The sequence below is a fragment of the Larus michahellis genome, chromosome 2, assembly GCF_964199755.1.
Source record: "Larus michahellis chromosome 2, bLarMic1.1, whole genome shotgun sequence".
Classification (NCBI taxonomy): domain Eukaryota; kingdom Metazoa; phylum Chordata; class Aves; order Charadriiformes; family Laridae; genus Larus; species Larus michahellis.
Genome location: NC_133897.1, coordinates 39,067,965 through 39,087,470, shown reverse-complemented (window position 1 = coordinate 39,087,470; position 19,506 = coordinate 39,067,965). Strand labels below are relative to the sequence as shown.

Genomic DNA, 19,506 nt, shown 5'->3' with positions numbered 1-19,506 from the left:
TGTAGCTTGATAGTGTATTGCAGCATGTCAGAACACATGAATGATTCTTAAGAAATTAATAAAGTTTGTGTGATTGACTTGAGGGGTAGAAGTTGGTCCTAATCCGCACATGCTTGTCCCTATCCGAGTTTATTTAAATGGATAACGTGAACCTAGTCACAACAGACAGAAAAAAATGTGAAAAAACAGGTTCCAGCATAAATTCCTAAGAAATGCTTCTTTTCTGTTCTAGGGATTTATTCAAAAGCTGGTCTGTGAAAGCTGCACCAGTATTGCCGCGTTGATTAGCTTATCAGATATTCCTCAGTGTATGGTGAAGTTGTGTTTGTTTTTGAGGCACAGTTGCCTCTATAAAGCACCTGTATACTTAGGGAAGTACATTCATATGAAGAGGTGGCGTACTGTTTTGCTTATGCTGATACAGTTAGAACAGGGCAACGTTATCATACAAAAGGTATATATGAAGAAACTTGTAAAATACAACCTTATTTTTGCATTGTTGTCTTAATTTTTAATCCTTGTGTGTTTGTATTATTTCTTTGTTCTTTTAATTTGCTGGTGCAGTCGCTTTTTCAGAGCCACACAGAGATGCCAGTCTTGGCAGGGAGTCAAGAATGCTCTTTAAAAGGGTATTAATTTGTTTACTGATTTCTTTCCTTAGAGACATCAAAACTGAATAAAGTAGAATGTCATCATCATGTATGTTAGTTAGTTCATTTGGAAAGTCTGCAACTGTAACTGATATGTGATGTTGAAAAGCTTAAGATAATGTTGTTTTGACAAGGCTATAGTATGCTGTGATAGCACATTGGAGGTGCTGAGGCAGTGGATTGTACTAAGTCACTGAAATTTTCTTAATGAATAATTCAAGCTCTCATCTGTGGGTGAAGTGACTTAGAACTTTTCTTTCAGCTTGTCTTGAAGGGTACTCCAAAATGTGTTAGTGGGAGGGTTATGCTGCGGTTACCCACGACACTGATGCTCCACTATAGTTTTGTGGAGATGAGCTGTATGGTGGTTGTGTAGGGTGGGTTTTTTGTTTTCTTTGTTTTTTGCTGTCCCTTGTGACTGACAGATAGGAGCACCCAAACAGGAGCAGAGCCTAGGCCTTTGTTAAATGAAAATAAATGTAACACTGGAACCATTTACAAAAAAATGATCTAAAAGATACTACTTCAGCCTGAATCTCTGCTGTAGTTTTGATAGAGAAATCTAGACTACAGCCATCTCAGAAGGAAACTTTCAGGGAGGCATTATTAAAAGTTTTAACATGACGTTATGTCTCTTGCTAGATTTTGATCTAAGTATAACCTTTTGCTCATAAATTGGGGAGAAGGGAGTAGATTATCATTGGATCTAGTGACTATATGTTCATCAAGGTAGTTCTCAGCCCTTTCATTTACCCGTGGCAGTGACAGCTCTTGGAGTTGTTCTTAGGGAATAAATAAGACATGCTTTTGGACTGGTTTTTGAATGATGTCCGTGGTATGTGCTAAGACCGGCATCTCTGTATTGCTCTGAAAAAGCGATTGCACCACTGATGAAAAGAATGAAGGAATAACATAAAATGCATAGGGACTAAAAGCAGAGAAAACAATGCGAAACAAGTTTCAGCTAATAAGATAAACAAGACGAGAGGGAAAGACTTTGTCACTATAAGTTAGAATCTAAAATTCTTGTTGGCTCTCTTTTGCCACTAAGTGATAAATAGATGCTTCTCAGAGAGATGAAAACACTGCTTTCACTAATTCAGCCTAAAAAAAGGCTAATAGTGCCCAACTATTTAACAAAGCAGGCCCAGTGTGGAGATCAGGTTGCAAAGTATTTAGATCAATGAATTTATATTCAAGTTATCAGGACTTGATATGTGTACTCTAGTTTTTAAGAAAGAGAAAGTAGTGTTTTCTTGTCATATGATTTCCAGGGAAATGAAAAAGGGCTAGCATAGTACTTAAATTTAAAAGGTGAATTTCTTGGAACTAGCCATCAGTCAAAATAACTTTGTCCATAGAGCTAGTAGAGAAAGTCAGAATATTAAGGTGACATAACCAACAGAAGGAAATTTTGGACTGATCCAGGTAACTCTCCAAAAGGATGGAGGCATGGATATGCTGCTGTTTAAAATAATTTCCTTGTTTCCAGTAATTGCATTTTGGAACCAGTGGAATCGTTTACGGGTCTGATTTGGACTCTTCTGGTTACTGCTTTCGTTGTTGACTTGATTAGGGCTGTAAATTATCTCAAGGGATTATTTAATCCCAGATTATTTAATCCCATTTATTCAAGGCAGGATGCAATCATTCCATACAATTTTGTAACACGCCTCAGTTTACTTTTCCCTAAAATAACCCTTGCTTTGCTCAAACTTCCTTTAAAAATCATATTGGTTTAGACATATGGTTACTTTCAATTCAGACAAAAGCTGTGTCTGGTGTTTAATTGTTAAATGTTTTTTTTGGAGGGAAGCCTCTGCAGGAACACTGAAGTGTGACTGTGCACAAATGCTTCTGTCTATAGCGTGCAATATGCATCAAGGGATAACATACATCTAGTTTCTGTGGCCAATTAGATATCGGAGCACTGGGAAAGAGAGTTTGTAGAGATATTGAAATACTGAATACTCCTACCATTTTTTGATCTCTGGTAATATTAATTTGCAATTTCCCACTCTTCTGTACAGAAAAGTAAACTTGCATACAACTGTTACTTTAAAAAGACCTTTGCAAATTGTCCTTCAAATTCATTCCGCTTGGCGGGGAAGAAGATAGAACGTTGCATGTTTACAGTGCAATTGAGGCCATTGGTTGGTAATTGGACTCTTTTTAAAAAAAAAAAAAAAACAAACTAAAACCCAACTATGATAGGCTTGAGAATAAAGAACCAATGTAGAAAGACTTCAAACAAATAATATCTCATCTGGTAATTCTAGTAACTCATTAAAGCAAGGATTCTTACACTGGGCATACCTCGCACTTCGGTATTTTAGAACCAAATCAGTGCTAATGTTTAAAATGAATAACTTCTGGACACCTCACTGTTACATGTCTGTCTGAATCCCTGTGTTACCCTTTTCTTTTAGGCTTGGCCTAGAAAGAGGTGCAACGGCTAAAGAAGCATTGGATGTAATAGTTGCTCTGTTGGAAGAGCATGGACAAGGTGGAAATTATTACGAAGATGGGAGTTCATGCCATACTTTCCAAAGTGCATTTTTGATTGTGGATAGAAATGAAGCCTGGATACTGGAGACTTCTGGAAAGTACTGGGCAGCAGAAAAAATCACAGGTCAGTTTATCACTCACAGGAAACCTCTCTTACTATAAATAGCTGCAAAGAATTGTCTTGGAAGAATTGGTCTTAAAGTCACTGAGTTTAAATAAGTGACTAATTTATGCAAGTGTTTGATTAAATCATCGATTTTAACCTTCTGTATTTTTACTACTCTTATTTTTTTAAATGTTGATTTGCATTGGCTGGTGTAACTTAGCATTTTCTGTGAAGCTGGAGATTGTTACCTGTATACTTAAGCTATGTATTAATCATAATGTTTAATTTTTTATCTTTGGTAAGTGTTGTATGTTGCCAGATTTATTTACTATTTGAAATGTGTCAACTGTTTTTTTTTTTTTTGATGGAGTTAAAGCCCAAAGTTTTACTTACAAATCTAAAATATTAAGAGGGAAGGATAAGCATCAATAGCTTTGAGAAAAGAGCCTGTGTTAGGTGGTAGATTGAATGGGCTGCTGCTCATTGCTTTACTGCAACAGATACAGTCCCCTCATATCCCCTTTTCTTATCTGATACTGCAAAACAATACTTTTCTGCTCTTTAAACTTGCAGGTGGTTTCTTTTTCTGTATGTGTGAAGCTGGAGCTGCCAAACTAACTTACAGATTTCGCTGGCTTGGTGGCGGAACTTTTAATAAAACTTTGCCAGCAAATATGTGCTGCCTTAATACAATACTATTGTCTAAGGCGTATATTTAATTTATTCTCAGTTGTTGTTTTTAGTTTTGAAGGGATTTTTATTTTCATACGAATAGAGCTTTTTAAAATCTTCTCACATTTGAATGAATTAAAAATTAAGGTAATTTAAGAGGATTTTTATCATCTGTGCTTTGAGATATGACAGATCTGTTCAATTCTCTTTTTGTTTCCCCTTCACTGAAAGGTAGGAGATAGCAGATACGGGGAGGAGGGAGGTTTGTTGAAAATACAAAGAAATAACACCAGGCTGTGTAATGTTGTGTGATGGCCTATTGTCAGTTCATGCCATCCAATGTGAATCAGCTTACCTTAGCAGAGATGTTGTTTTACCAAGCAAAGCTTGCATTTTAAAGATACCTACAAGATGGAGGAAGTTTTCTAGCACAACAGATACCAAACATAGAGAAGGGAAGATTGATGATGTTGTCCTGATAAAATCTAAATCCTGGGAAACAGCTGGCTCCTGGGGTTCCTAGGATTATGCGGTGACAACCTGCCTTCTTCTGTTGACCTACCTGGCCGACATCTGAAGAACAGTGCTTTTTACTTATCCTTTTTAGCTGCATCAGCAATACATAACCTTCGTGTCCTTCTTCCCAGCAAATAGCGTTGCCTTCATCTGCTGCTTGCAGCTTTTTGAAATGATACTGCAGCTCTGTTCTGATTTCTACCAGCGCATTTCTCTTCGGGAGGTCCCTGTGAGCTGCAGATAGAGTAGTTTCCATCTCCTGCAGCCTGCTGAGGCTGCCAGGAGGAAAGGCTGCTGGCTATGTAAGAACTCTATATTTCATACTTCGTTCAGGGGGTTCTTTTTTGCAACCATAAGGATGCCTCTTAAGCTTTCAAATAAATGCACAAATGCTGCTAAAACAGGGAAAGTGGGTCATCCCCCAGTGTGAAGGCATTTTTTTTCCTGACACCGTCCTCAGAGTTGTTCTGTTTCTAATATTACTGCTGCAGTTCTGTAAAGGTTATAGTGAATGTTTATCAAGCAACACTCTGACAGTAATTTAAGGATAAACACTTTAAAATCCTTCCTATTACTGTTCTTCAGTATGAGTGGAAAAATTTATTTGCTTGATAAATTTTCATTTTTTGAGGGGGATCAAAACAATGAAATATTATTTTACGTGAGTTACTAAATGCACTATTTAAAGAGCTCTTAAGGAGTGGCTCGCCTAGCTTGATACGAACACAAATATTCCTGTCACTCAAGAAAAAATTCCCTGACAGGTATGCTGTTTGAAAGTGTGAATCAGAACAAACTGGCAGTGACCTACTATAAGTCAGAACTGAATGACAGTGACTTTTTTGCACAACGATGCACAGAACTTCCTACTGTTGTTACTCATTTAATTTGCATACATGAAACATTACAAAAGCAAGCTTACTTTTGTGGAAGGCAGTATTAATAACTTTCACAAATACTACTTTGGTTTCTGTTTAAGAAAAAGTTTGTGCCAAATTCCAGAGTCTGTTTTTATTTTAGTTTGCGGATCTACTTTATCAGCTCTTTCCCTGGCTTCCAACACATTTGCTTTATTCTCTCTGAGGAGTATCTGCAGCAGCCACTGTTAGTCATGCTGTAGATATATGGATATAAGCACTGCGGTATTTTTGAGAAAAGCAAATTAAAAAAACCTTTCATATTCTCTGAAGGTTACTTACAATTTCTTTTTACTTCATGCCATCTTAAAATTTTAGATTTAAAATTAAGTTTAATATGAACTTATCTTCCTGCGTGCAATAAAATTATTTTTCAACTGCAAAGCTTACAGCAACTGGTAAGCTTTTAAAAACATTTTCCAAATTAAATTTTCAGTTTTGAGGGGCAGAGAAGGGTCATGAAACTAAATGCAGCTTTGCTGAAATATACTTTGAAATCAAGGCAGACCTCAAGCCTTGTTGTGGCAGTGGAATACACCATTGGAGAAAAGATCAGACAGGTGCCTTTGGCATTTGGAGACCACTCTTACTTCATGGTCAGAATGTATGAAATACAGATTGTGAAACTGGTATTACTGACTAAATAGCACTATTAATCCCAAGGCAGTGTAAATACTTAAGCAGGGCACAGAAACTTCTGCAACCTGCAGTGGCTGGTAATTCTGTGTATGTGTAGTTACGCAGTCATGCCAAATATACATCCTAACCAATGGTTTAATTTATTTCCTAATAGAAATTATCTTGTCCTTCCAGCTTCTCCCAGAAAAAAATGTATTAATGCTTTCTTTTAATATGTGGCCCTTTCTACAGAGGGGGTGAAATGCATTTGCAATCAGCTTTCATTAACTACAAAAATTGATGCTGAGCATCCTGAACTAAGGAATTACGTGAGAAGTCAAGGCTGGTGGAACGGAGACTCAGACTTCAATTTTTCTGAAGTGTTCTCTCTTGCTGATGACCATTTAGTCTGCTGTTCTGGCAAGGAGAGCCTAGAAAAGCAAGGTGGTAAGTGTCAAAGTGTGTGCGGTGGGATTTTTAGTCGCTACTGCCTCCTGTCAAGCATTCTGTCCAGAACTACATGTGACTGAGGAGAACACCTCTACACGTAAACCGTGTAGAAGGGAAGACCAGAACTGAAGACTGTCCCTAAACTTGCCACAATTAAGGATGAAGCCCTTAATGTTCCCCTCAAGTTTAAGGTTTTGAAATAGGATTACAATTATAAAATAACGTCCTTCATTGTTGTTCTGATGTGCATGATGTGCCACTACATTTGTGCTTCGGTGTAATTACAGTGGCCCTACCTACTACTAAAATAATAGTATTTAAAAAAACAAATTAAAATGGCCTGAAATTGTATGTATGAATGTTGGCCTGATGTATGAAAGTTTAAGCTCAATGGATTCTGCATTTTGGGAGGTTTGCTTAGGCTTTTGGGGAAGGAATTAAGGTCATAGTTTAAAGAAGAGCAATGGTAGTCAGTTGCAAACTGAAGTCCCTTTTTCATTGTTGAGCAGAACAAAGTTACCGTAACAGACAATGTGCCAATTGCCTTCAGTCCAAGGAAGGGTTTATTTCCAGACCAAAACTTAAGTTCACTGGAGCTAGCCAAAAGAGCTCTGAAATGATCAGCCTGCAGCAGTGCATGGCAGACTTGTATCTGCTCTGTCATGTGTGAAAAATGGTACAAATTAATCTTTTTATAAAAAGCCATTTACTGCAGATGTGAATTTAATAGATTGTTAGTATTTTCACGCATTGGCAAATGTCAAGAGGAGTGTAGAGGTGAAATATTTATTGCAATGCAGAGTTCCTGCTAAGGCTGTAGAGTTACATGGAACATGGTTTGTGTCTGAGAGGCAGATACAGTAATTCTGAAGGACCATAGGTGAAAGGTCTTAAAAAAATTGGATTATTGCACTAAAAAGCCTCAGGGCCCCTAGAGACAGATGGCTATGGATGCAAATGTTGCAGGCTGTGGGGTTGTTCCATGTCTCCTGGTCTATTGACGCACCCGGGCATGGAAGGGTGAGTCAGTGCAGAGTTTGAGAAGCTGCTGGGGAAGAAGCCCTACCTGCCAAAGGGCTAATGCAAGAAAATACAGAGGTGCCATGGGGAGAAAGCTGGGGTAAGACACAGGCAGGAAACAGAATGAGAACAGGGGATTCCTGTAGATACTGGTTTGGAGAAAAATCTCGGTGTCTAGGTCTGCTGCTGTAACACCTGTGAATGCGAGATGACGTTCAAAATTTTGACTTGAGAGCTAATGGAAGTAGATGAGAAGTGGGAGATCACGGTGCTCCCATTCTGCCTGGGCTTGGGTAGAGGTAGCCTCTCAGAGGAAAATGGTTGTTTTACCTAAGTAGTCTGTTCATAGTGATTGCTAAAGCGATGTTACAGACATGATGGCCTTCTTCCTGCAAAATACCTTTTTAATGACATTTCTCCCTCCTTAGCAATTGTAATGCCTAATTAATGCTTCTTACTCTTCTCTTTTACTAGCTAGGCAAGTTCATTCTGGGTTTATATTGTTTAAATAGAAACTATTAACTGGGATTTATGACATGTCTATGTCGAGTGTCACTGGTCATATTAGGCCAAAGCCTGTTCAGGCTAAAATCCTTACCTGTGGTCCAAGCCATTAAACACCCAGGAATTTTTTTTTTTTCCCCTTCATACAGGTGACGTTTCTGCACAAGCTATGATCGATGTCCTGCGTGACAAGGATAGCGGTGTCTGTGTAGACTCTGAATCTTTCCTTACTACAGCTAGCATAGTGTGTGTTCTGCCTCAGGACCCTAGTTTTCCCTGTGTTCATTACTTCACTGGCACGCCAGACCCTTCAAGGTAAGGCACAGCACTGGGGTTCCCTGGGTGCAGAGCAGGTGATGGGTTGAAAGGTATTAAACAAACCCTGCTACCCAAATTGGAACATGCTTCAAAAGCACGTTCTAACCAGAAACACAATCAGTAGTTGTTGGTGTGCAATCTGTCAGTCCCGTGTTACTGAACTGCATCTTGCTGCATTCTAAGTGGACACCACTAGGCTGAAAGGCCGCATCTGGAACTTTTCCCAAATTCAGAGCTTTTAGAGTAAATGCAGTTTAGGGAGGACCCAGGAGCTATTATTCCAGCATAGTTGCTTTCCAGTGGGTTCTTGTTGAGATGAGGTGGTTGTGGAGCTTTTTAGTCACTTCTCTTGAACAGAAGGGTGCAAAACTGAAACAAATAGTGTCTAAATAGTGTCAAAATGTTAACCAAGTAAACCATCTGCAACTCTTAGGTATCCCAAGTGTGTTTTTTATTGGAGGGACAATTTCCAGTTGGTTTAAATCAGGTCTTCTGGTCTTCTCTGTTTGAAAGCACCAGAAGAGATAAGGGAAGTCATGGGCCACATCATCAAAGAACTAATGAATTATCTTGTGTTTTAAACAGAATCCACCTGGGATTCACAGAAATTTATAGTTTAGTCTAAACTAAACCACTTGCAGTTATTCAGGAGATCTACCACTTGCATTGAGCTAAAGAGGTTATGGGGAGGAAAAAATGGTGCCCTTGAACAGCTGACAGTCACTCCTATAAGAAGAGTGGTAGTAAGTGTTAGGTTCTACCAAGGGCTATAGAGGTCATCCATGCCAAAGGGACTTTCCACCCACCTTGCATTATGCAACTCAGACTTTCAGGATTAAGTATGAAGTTTGAGCTTGCTTACTAAAACTTTTATTTGATTTCATGCAAATCCTTTGAGATAAAAAGGAACAAGGCTTCAAATTGTTTTGGTGGGATTTCTGTCCTTTTTAAAGGTGGAGAGTCTAGCTGCAAAAAAACTTTAGAGGCCTTTCTTGCATTATTTTACACTCAATGCATTAAAAAAACCATTATTTTAAGTGCAGCTAGTGAGTCACATAAACTCTTAGTCAGCAAGGCTTTGTGACGGTGACGAAGAGGGTTGCAGCAATGAGCCTGCTGACTGTATGCAGGCAGTGATTACTAATCATGTTTTGCAGAAGTCTTGCACTTCTAGTAGCTCTTTACTGCAGAATGCAGGGTGCTGTTTTTCTGTGTATCTAAAGGGGAGGAAGGCAGTTTCTCCATGCACTTGCCAATACCTACTCACAGATTCTCAGGAATGACAATCCTGGATTGCTGGGGTTTTGTTGTCTGTCTGTCTCTTTCTGGAGTTTAGATCCAAACTCAGCGTTGAAGTTGTTTGAGCAGTGTCACAATATTGGTAGCTATGTCTTCCCCCCCTCCCCTTCCTTGATATAAGATTCTAAATTGCTGCTGGTTATATGCCAAATCCTCTGATATTGACCAAGGTATGTAATCTTCCCCGCTCCACAAGAAGTGTGTATTTGTGATTTTAATGAAAACTAAACCTGGAGGAGAAGGAGAGATGGCACCAACCAGTACCAACTCTCTAACCTAGTCCATGCCTAGTGTAGATGAATTACCTATGCTGTTCTGTATGTTGTTTTAAAATAGCCTGGTGAACATTTCAATAACATATACAAAAATCTCTCTTATTACTGCAAGCAGTAATTCTCATTTCTTTCAGGTCCATATTTAAACCCTTTATTTTTGTTGATGATGTAAAATTAGTACCAAAAGTACAGTCTCCTTCTTTTGGCAATGATGATCCTGCTAAAAAGATACCTCGATTCCAGGAGAAACCTGATCGCAGGCATGAATTGTACAAGGCACATGAATGGGCCCGATCTCTCCTTGAGAATGATCAGGTAAGAGCTGTGGGACCTGGAATTAAAGAAGTAAATGTAGATTCCGAACTCCACGATTTACTTCAAAGTCACTCACTGAAAAAAATTCTCTGAACACTCTTAGAATCCTTCCGAGTTTAGCTTGAATAACGACGCCCTCTGAAGGACAAACTATTCTGCATAGGTTTTTTTGGTTATCTTGAGTGTTGTTCTCCTCCATTACTTTTACAAGGTGAAAAGTCAAACTGAGAAGCTGATTAGTTTGTTCCGTACCCATTGTGTATGTAGTCTTTTTAAGTGATCATGGAACACTGGATGCTAGTGTAACATGGTATCAGAATTATATGGTAGGATGATGGCTGGAATGCTGTAATTTAAATTATATGCTGGATTAAGAACTACATAGTTTGAGGGGTTTTTTCTTGAGGCAAAAATTTGGATGTGACAGTTTTGCAAGTCTCAGTTTAATGCATTTCTGTTAATTTGTAAAAATTAACTGAAAATGCCATGCAAGAAGAAAGGATGCTTTCCAGTGCTACACAACAGATACTGTAAGGCTGAAAACCTTCCAGTGTAAAAACCTAAAGTGTTGAAGACCTCTTATGGGAATAAATTTCAGAATAAGTAAAGGCAGGAAGGGGAACATTCTGTACAGCTTTTCCAACTGATTGAGACACAACTTTTGCTGTCATGGCGCAAGTAGTTCAGCAACTGTTCTTTGACATTTGCAATTACAACTACAGCAGTAAACTGGATAACTGGTTTTAAGAAAGTAAAACAGAGGGAGAGATCATCAGGGCATGCCAGTCATGCTGGTGTTGGTATGTTGGGCAATTTGCGGAAGACCCACATAGTCATGTTGAACTTCCACAGAGGACTTGCTTTTCTCCAGTTTTCCTCTGTGTGTATTTGGGTAGGTCAGAGTCTTGCTGAGATTGTAACAGCATTCAGACTTATCCATTAGTGATTAAGGAAACCATGGTAACCTTTGCTAATACAAACTTTATTTAAACATAGTTTTGGCTAGATGTGGTTTTTAATCCCTTGGAATGGTTTAATTTAAAATCCGTGGCCTCTGTGGTAACATTGAGTCAATGTGCAGCTGGCTCCCATAGCATTGTGCGAGATGCTGATTTAGGGAAGACTTCGAAGAGCTATTTTAGCATCTTGTGAACTCTTGCCTGTTAAAGTCCCACAGCGTGACGCCGAAAGTTGTGGTAGAAAAGGAAATGTAGCTTTTAATCAGGGTTCATGCTATAAAAACTCGTCACCTGAGAGCCTAAAGCCTAGCTTAGGTGCTCTACTCTTTCTGCACAAATGCTGGTATAAATCCTGGAAAGCTCAGAACCGTCACTCATTCTGAATGCCTCTTTTTTTTTTTTTTTTCTGGAATTCAATTTTGAAAGCTGCAAGCAAAACAAACAGTGCTTCTCCATTAAAAAAAATAATTAAAAAAATAGGAGACTTTAAATAACATCTGGATAAAACAAAGTGACACCTTCAGGAGTGAATTTCCTGCCCAGAAACATGAAGAGAAGTCAGAATGACACACAGAGCCTTCTCTGGGATCTGGAGTCTTACTGCTGTTACATCACACAGCAGTTCAGATCTAATCATCATGTTGCAGATGATGATCTGAGGGATACAGATGTACATACCATGATCTGTACAATCCTTAGGGCTTCTAGTCTTTGCATATAGTTCTGTTTGCAGGTTTACAGGCTTAAGAAGCTCTTTACATCTTCATCGTGTGTGCAAGCCTTGTACCATTTTCCTCTCTACATCTTTCACTCCATCTTCCTTCCCTGCTTTAAATTTAGCAACTCCTTTTTGGTTATTTTTCTTAATGCATAAAGTGTCCAGCACTGTTCCTTTTAGCCATCCAAAAAACTATTAACAGAAACAGTTTGTACTTCGAAAGTCTTTCTCGTTTTTAATAATACTTGAAAAGTTCTCCATAACAGAAGAGAACAGTAAAATGCTTTAATGCGCCTTTTTGCTGGTTAATTGAGTTTGGTTGTCTCATGCCTTTAGGACAAAGGCCAGAAACTGATGAGGATTATGTTAGAGCTTGAAAAACAAGGCTTAGAAGCAATGGAAGATATCCTTACTCGTACAGAGGTTCTGGATCCTGCTGAAGTAGTGGATCTTTTCTATGACTGTGTTGACACAGAACTGAAGTTCTTCAAATAAAGTAAGCAAACACTTCAATTCTTTAGATACTGATTTTCTGGTACCAGGTTTCAGTGAATGTGAAATGCTGGATCCGATTCTGATTCTCCTCCTCTTTTACACTAAGCTAAGGGTGTTCAGAATCGGGTCCAAAGCCACCTTTCTACCTCAGTGCACCTGCTCCGATTTGTCTCCAAAGTTCCTTTTCCTTAGGCTACATTGCAGGCAATTTTTTTTTTTTCAATTTCACTCTTGCTCAGAATGGATTTTAAATGAATTTTATCTCATTTCAGCTACGGTGGCTATTGTTAGCCTTTTCTCTGGAAGACTGCAAAGTTCTTCGAGCCTTGAAAGAAAGTCTTCACACTTGTGAATTTCCAGGAAAAACATTTCTAGAGGAAAAAATGTTACTTGCTAGCTGTATCCGGTTAACAAATTGCTTTCCTTTGTCCAATCTTGTGGTGTTCCTGTTTGTGTATGTATATAGTGAAAGGAGAAAGTCACTGACTGGTCCAATTACTGTGTGCATGCTGGCTAATTTAGTACAGAATGTTTAAATATGTATGTTGGGCAACCAATTAAAGCAAAGATTAACTTCATAAGGCTAACTGCCATATTGTCATTGAAAGCAATCTGTTTTGTCCTCTATTCCTCAGGACTAGGCTTGCAGCAAAGCTGACTTGCATTTTTCTCTTCTTGCTAATTCATACAAAGAATGGTAGAGTTGAAATCCCAGTTATGAGGGGGACAGGAAGGTAAGTCCTGGCTCTTCACCTTGCTGTACCAGCCTCATATGGGCATATCTGGTTACAGTAACTCAGCATCTGACATTATGCCCTATCACAATTGGGTCCCCCAGATTAAGTTTTGCCTTCACCTGCACCCAACTTAGGGAAGCTTGTGTTGGTAATGCACCTGGCTGCCGTTCTAGTACTGAGTACTAAAATGCAGAGCCAGCCTGGATGCTTAAGACATCTCTACATAACCTATTGGCTCTTAGGATGCAATTATTAAAGTGTCATATTTATACACAAGCTACAAATTTGGAATTTTTTTAGGGAATAGATGCTGGACATTGATCAATACCTGACTATTCTCCATCTTTCTGCCTTTTTACTGCTGAACAGTTCCTAGTAATCTCTGTGGTGAGCATCACCACACGAAGCACCACCAGTCATGAAGTACCAGTGAGTTACTGGTGGGTATGGCAATCCAACCGGTTAGGCTTAGAAATGGCTGTATTATGCTTCCTTATATTAAGTGCAGTTCTGCAGCATGCTTCCCTTCCTTGACAGTCTTACAGACAGACCTGCTTTTCGTGTATTTTCTTCTTGTAGAAGTGAGATTGGGCAAATGCATTAAGAATTAAAACCAGTGAACACTGCTTCCTATGTCATGCGAAGATGGTTGGGTTTTTTTTAACAGGAGGTTCAGATAAGACATCCATGCCTTTAATAAGGGAAGTTAGCATATGGATTTAAAATGCTTCACTGTCCAGGGAAGGGGATGGTGAAGAACCACAGACTTTTTTTATTGGGGAAATAAAAGCTCCTTAGAAGGCAGCAACACCTCAACTTGAAACTGTAAGAGCTGTGCATTAGGGAAATAGTCATTGCCGTACTGGCACTCTGCATTCCCAGAATTATTTTATTAAATTGTTCCATTCAGACCCATTACTTTGGTATTGCCTTGTATGACAACTGGCAATTGGACAAGAAAACATTGGGCCTTTTCACTTACAGAAAACCAGCATGAAGATATTTTCTTTTATGGCCTACGTAATAATCTTCCTGCTCACAATACACTCCTCCTGTGCTCTCTATTACAGGAACAGCTCCTGTGCCTAGCTATTCTGGAAATGGAGATAAGGGAAGGAGAAAATAGGCAAGTAAACCCTAAAACTTCTCTCTGCCTAGCCAGAATAGGGGCTGCAAGGAACACACTTCATTTCAGAGGGTTTTGTGCTGGATGAAGCCAGCTGGAAGAGCAGTGTGCTTTTGCCAACTGCCCACAACTGAAGTAAATGGGTTTTCCATGAAATCCACTTTTGGAATGGAAAATACTCTTCATCAGAGTATACTTAACTAACACACATCATGTTGAACTTCAAAGCTGTTGCTTGCTGAGTACTTTGAATTCTGACATGAGTATCTGGATATTTGTGAACAAGGGGAGAACAGGGATAAAATGATTGCCCCATCCAGAGGGCAAAAATTAGGATATACCACTTCACACAGCTCTTTTGCACAACTCAGATCTCTAACCTTTGAGAGTTGGGAGGGAGGCAAGATGAAAGAAGAGGGTGTTCCTCCTAAAAACATATTATATTGTATTTGTCTGTTTCTTAAGAAAGAAGCAACCAACACTTGCAGTTATTGTGTGGGAGTTTATGTCCTTATTTGGAACTGCTTATATGACAGAACTAATAAATTGTTTTCAGCACAGTGATCCAGGTAGTAATTTTCTAATAGTATGTTGCTTTTACTTCACCTGCATAGTACACGTAAAAAAACAATCCACAAAACTGTGCTACAGCAATATGCTTGAGTGCAATCTCTAGTCCTATGAGTTTGAGAAACCGGACACCCCCATGGTCTTAAACCTTCCAGTGGTCTTGAGCACAGCTGTGGCTCAGTGGAAGGACATAGTGGGACTAGTTGGGACCAGCTGCTGCTGGGTGACAGCCAGTGTGATTCTCTCTATCTCCAGCTAATAGCAACTTCAGAAGCTTCAATGGATCTTGAACAATTCAGTATATATGGAAATAACACTTCACCAACGCTTGCAAATATTCACAGGGTTTCTAATTTAATCCCTGAAAAATGCTGTTTACTTCTAAAGTACCCCTAATCGTAATAAAAACAGGAGTAAATTTTTTTCTCCTTTAGGTATCTTCAGGCACGTAGTCTAGCATTAAGTAGTTTTAAAATCCTTATGAAGGTACTTATTACGTAGTAGTACACAAGTTCCAGAACAAATGAGAACCAACAATAAGTCACCTTTAATAGTACTATAACAAAATATTCTTCAAAGCAGTATTAAACTCTCCCAGTTGTTTGAAAAGCAATGTATATGCTGACCTCTGCTTATTAATATATTCATGCATATTTATCAAGTAACTATAATAATGACAGTGATAGTAAGCGTTGGTCAAAGCATCAGTGTTTTTTTTTTCTTTTCACATGATGTACAGCAAGGTGGTATAATAGGCTAGAAAAAGACTAATGATGCGTTCTTAGAGTCCTACAGGTAAAGAGATTCTCACCCTTACACCATCTCCACACCATGAGCGTTCATGTGTGTGGGAGCAGGAGCTGTAGCACAACTGAGCTGTTGGAAGAACTAAGAGAAAAGCAGAGATATGTAAAGATGCAGTTACCTGTCTTTTCCAAATAGTTTTGTTCAAAGGTATGGCTGTGGGGAAAGATCTTCACCTGTGATCTATAATGTTATTACAGCTGCAGCTGAGGGGAATTTACGGCAATTATATAAATTAATGTCATAACTGTAAATAGCCTGGCTGTTAGCACCAGGCTCATCGTGGAACAGCAGTGCCCTTTTGCAAGCTGGTGAATTACAGAATCATTTAGGTTGGAAAAGACCTTTAAAATCATCAAGTCCAACTGTTAACCTAATACTGCCAAGTCCACCACTAAACCACGTCCCTCAGTGCCATGTCTACCTGTCTTTTAAATACCTTCAGTGATGATGACTCAACCACTTTCCTGGGTAGCTTGTTCAATGGTTGATAAGTGAAGAAAATTCTCCCACTATTGAATCTAAACCTCCCCTTGGAAAATTGAGGCAGTTTCCTCTTGTCCTATTGCTTGTTACTTGGGAGAAGAGACTGACCCCCACCTGGCTACAACCTCCTTTCAGGTAGTTGTAGACAGTGACAAGGTCTCCCCTCAGCCTCCTTGTCTCCAGGATAAACAACCCCAGTTCCCTCAGCCACTCCTCACAGGACTTGTGCTCTAGACCCCTCAACAGCTTTTGTGCCCTTCTCTGGACACGCTCCAGCACCTCAATGTCTTTCTTGTAGTGAGGGTCCCAAAACTGAACACAGTATTCAAGGTGCGGCCTCACCAGTGCTGAGTACAGGGGGAAAATCACTTCCCTAGTCCTGCTGGCCACACTATTTCTGATAGAAGTCAGGATGCTACTGGCTGCCTTGGCTACCTGGACACACTGCTGGCTCATTCAGCTGGCTGTCAACCATCTGCCGTGCAGCTTTTCAACCACTCTTCCCCAAGCCTGTAGTGTTGCGTGGCATTGTTGTGACCCAAGTGCAGGAACCCAGGAAAGCTACAAGATGGGGGAAGCAAAGATGGCTGCAGGTCGTGTGGTCCAACATCCCCTGCTCAAGCAGGGCCACCTGCAGCCTGTTGCCCAGGACCCACATCCAGACAGCTTCTGACCATCTCTAAGGGGTGAGACTCCACAGCGTACCTGGGCAACCTGTGCCAGCGCTCAGTCACGCCCACAGTGAAAAAGTATTTCCTCATGTTCAGATGGAGCCTCCTGTGTTTCAGTTAGTGTCCATTGTCTCTGGTCCTGCCACTGGGTGCCACTGAGAAGAGCCTGGCTCCATCTTTATACCTTCCCTTCAGATATTTATACACATTGATGAGAGTCCCTCTGAGTCTTCTCTTCTGCAGGCTGAATAGTCCCAGTTCTCTCAGCCTTTCCTCATAGGAGAGATGCTCCAGTCCCTTCATCATCTTAGTGGGCCTTTGTCTGACTCTGTCCAGTATGTCCATGTCTCTTTTGTACTGGGGAGCCCAGAACTGGACACAGTACTCCCAAGTGTGGCCTCACCGGTGCACAGCAGAGGGGAAGGATCACCTCCCTCAACCTGCTAGCAACACTCCTCTTAATGCAGTGAAATGCACAAAAATAAGGGTAATTCTTGACGGAAATAGACATCTTATGATCAGATCCGAACAGCTGTGATCCAAAGACCTTACTCCAGGCTGCATTTTAAAAGCAGAAGCTCAAGTCTTGTCCACTGCTAGGCTGTTACTTTTTTTAACCAACTCTATTCAAGGGAACAACAACTTTGGGGACTGCTTGTTCCGTGTGGTGTATTTTGGACAATGAATCCTCACTGCTGCGCTGGCTGAACGACAGTAGCTCTAGTTGCCTGTTCAAAATTTAGGTGTTGGACTCCTCATCCAAAGGCCTCCTAATTGCTGGGTAAAGACAGTCTGTCACACAAACGTAAATACCCACTTTGCCAGCAGGAAAAGACGAGACACGTGCCCCTTACATACATACTTCATGGCATGTATATTCACATACACCATTTTTTTTTTCCTTCTAGTAGAACAACTTTCTTTTCCTTCAGTTTGGAAAAGTTCTGTCTTCTTTGTCAAGTCCATGACCACCCTACCCAGCTGGGCTTCTTCAGAGACTATCCTATAAGGATGTGTAACCAATAGGAGGGAGGCTCAACAGCAGCCACAGCTCCTTGTCATCTCTTTCCTCTTCGTGCTTGATGAGAAAAGGATTGTGGGCCCATCTGTTCATCAAAGTGACATTCTGATGCAATCTGAGGACAGGCAGAATAGAAGAAGTGAAGAAACATACAAAGGGACTAATGGTAGCACGTTAGTTTCTGATAATTCATTGAAAAATGTCTCAATAATAACTGGAGAATTTCCAAAAAAATTAAAAATGATGGTTGAAGAGGGAAAAAATGAACTACAGGCACGTAATGCAAAAAGTATTCTGAGGTAACATCTGTCAGCATGATAAGAATAAGTATCGTTTCAACACTACAAAGAATTTAACTTTTATGCTGCTTTCCTTAAAAAATATCCACCTATATACAATAATTTAAAAGCCTGTAGTAGCATTCCTGTAGTATGTAGCCCAGTTCAAAAAGCGTCATTTAGATTGCTTTTCCAGTTTGTAGAAATGTTAACATTGCAGCACTTGCAATTCAAATATAATCTCTATCACTGTATTGGGGACCCCTTCTGTTTTATATGTTATCTTCATGTTGTTCTTTTTTAATATTAATCCAGAGAGGATCAGAAGACTCTTCTCATCTCACATGTGTTCTTAATGGAGGATTTTTAGAGGGATCTGTAAACAGATAGGACAGGTTTAATCAGAGGAGACAGATGTATTTTTTTGGATATGTATTTCGGATGCAGTTCTACATCAGGGATGCTACATTTATCTCCTGCCCTTACATATACCTATATATATAGCTCATGCTCTGTAGCCCTTCAGCAAAACCATCTTTTGTAAGATCATACAGCAGACAATTTAGACTGACTGAGGCTGCTGTGAAAAGTCATGCAAAGTACCTTGGCATGGAAACCAAAAAAGACTTAATGAAAAGCTGGAGATAAATAGTTGATCTAATAATACAGAAAAGGCTGGGTTTTATAAAAAGCAGAATACGGGCATGAGAACTTTTGGTACCTTCAACTACCAGTTTTCAAAGCTGGATAGATGAACTTCTGCTCCTGCAACAAACACCTGATGCCAAATTTCTAAGATGGGGGGGGAAAGCAAGGTTTGTTCATTCATTACTTTCCTGACAAGGTTCAGCTACTAAGTCCCTTTGTTATTCAGGTGTGTAAAACGCCATGCACAGGATTTAAATCAAAACACACAATTGAAGACATGGATTGAGTCACCTTTCTGTTGTGATTTCACAAGTCCATGAGCAAAAACCCCAACTCGGTAGCTGCCTAAGTCCGTTTATGTGACATCACTGCTTTTAATAGGGCTCTGCAAATTCAACAATCTAAAGAACACAGGCTGTGTGTCAAGCCACATCATTTTATTTTTAGCTACTAAGACTTCGAAGTAATTAATTAAGTGCTTTTAAGTATCTTTGGTCCCTGTTACCACTGTAACAAATCCCATTCCTCTCTGTGCCTATGCTAGCAACCCAGTTCTTCACGTTAATGCTGGTTTCTGTTCCTTATTTTAATTCCGTGTTTTTAATCCTATTGGATAATTATCAGACTATCTCATGTTTACACACTTACCTCTAGCTATCTTGCTGGGGTATATTTTCTGAAATGGCTTGAATTCATCAGGTGGGGGAAAGTCTTCCACAGAATGGAAAGTGAATTTAGATTCGAAGTCATCTGAGAAATTTCAGGGAAATAAACATTAGTCACTGTTAGAGAGATATGTAAAAATAAAAAAAACCACGAACATTG

General features: G+C 39.6%; 2 protein-coding genes across 8 annotated transcripts in view; one reads left to right on the top strand and one right to left on the bottom strand.

Annotated features, from left to right (window-relative positions):
• SCRN1 (secernin 1) overlaps positions 1-14,767 on the top strand; it is a 41,296-nt gene extending 26,529 nt beyond the window's left edge. The window contains exons 4-10 of one of the 2 annotated variants that reach the window (XR_012585509.1): positions 3,080-3,282; positions 6,240-6,434; positions 8,111-8,276; positions 9,988-10,168; positions 12,182-12,341; positions 12,613-13,074; positions 14,148-14,767. Coding sequence is in view for 1 of the 2 variants with exons in the window: in XM_074574938.1 (XP_074431039.1) it covers positions 3,080-3,282; positions 6,240-6,434; positions 8,111-8,276; positions 9,988-10,168; positions 12,182-12,340 (904 nt within the window). In the remaining variant the exon portion in view is untranslated. Of the gene's footprint in view, positions 1-3,079; positions 3,283-6,239; positions 6,435-8,110; positions 8,277-9,987; positions 10,169-12,181; positions 12,342-12,612 lie in introns of both variants that reach the window. The other variant, XM_074574938.1, reaches the window with a different exon arrangement.
• Positions 14,768-15,301: 534 nt separating this feature from the next.
• The window catches only part of WIPF3 (WAS/WASL interacting protein family member 3), a 38,869-nt gene continuing 34,664 nt past the window's right edge, over positions 15,302-19,506 (bottom strand). For 5 of the 6 annotated variants that reach the window (XM_074574931.1, XM_074574934.1, XM_074574935.1 and 2 more), the window contains 2 exons: positions 19,330-19,431; positions 15,302-18,409 (listed from right to left, as the gene is read on the bottom strand). In XM_074574931.1, coding sequence (XP_074431032.1) covers positions 18,369-18,409; positions 19,330-19,431 — 143 coding nt within the window. In that variant the 3' untranslated portion in view covers positions 15,302-18,368. The remainder of the gene's footprint in view (positions 18,410-19,329; positions 19,432-19,506) is intronic. The other variant, XM_074574936.1, reaches the window with a different exon arrangement.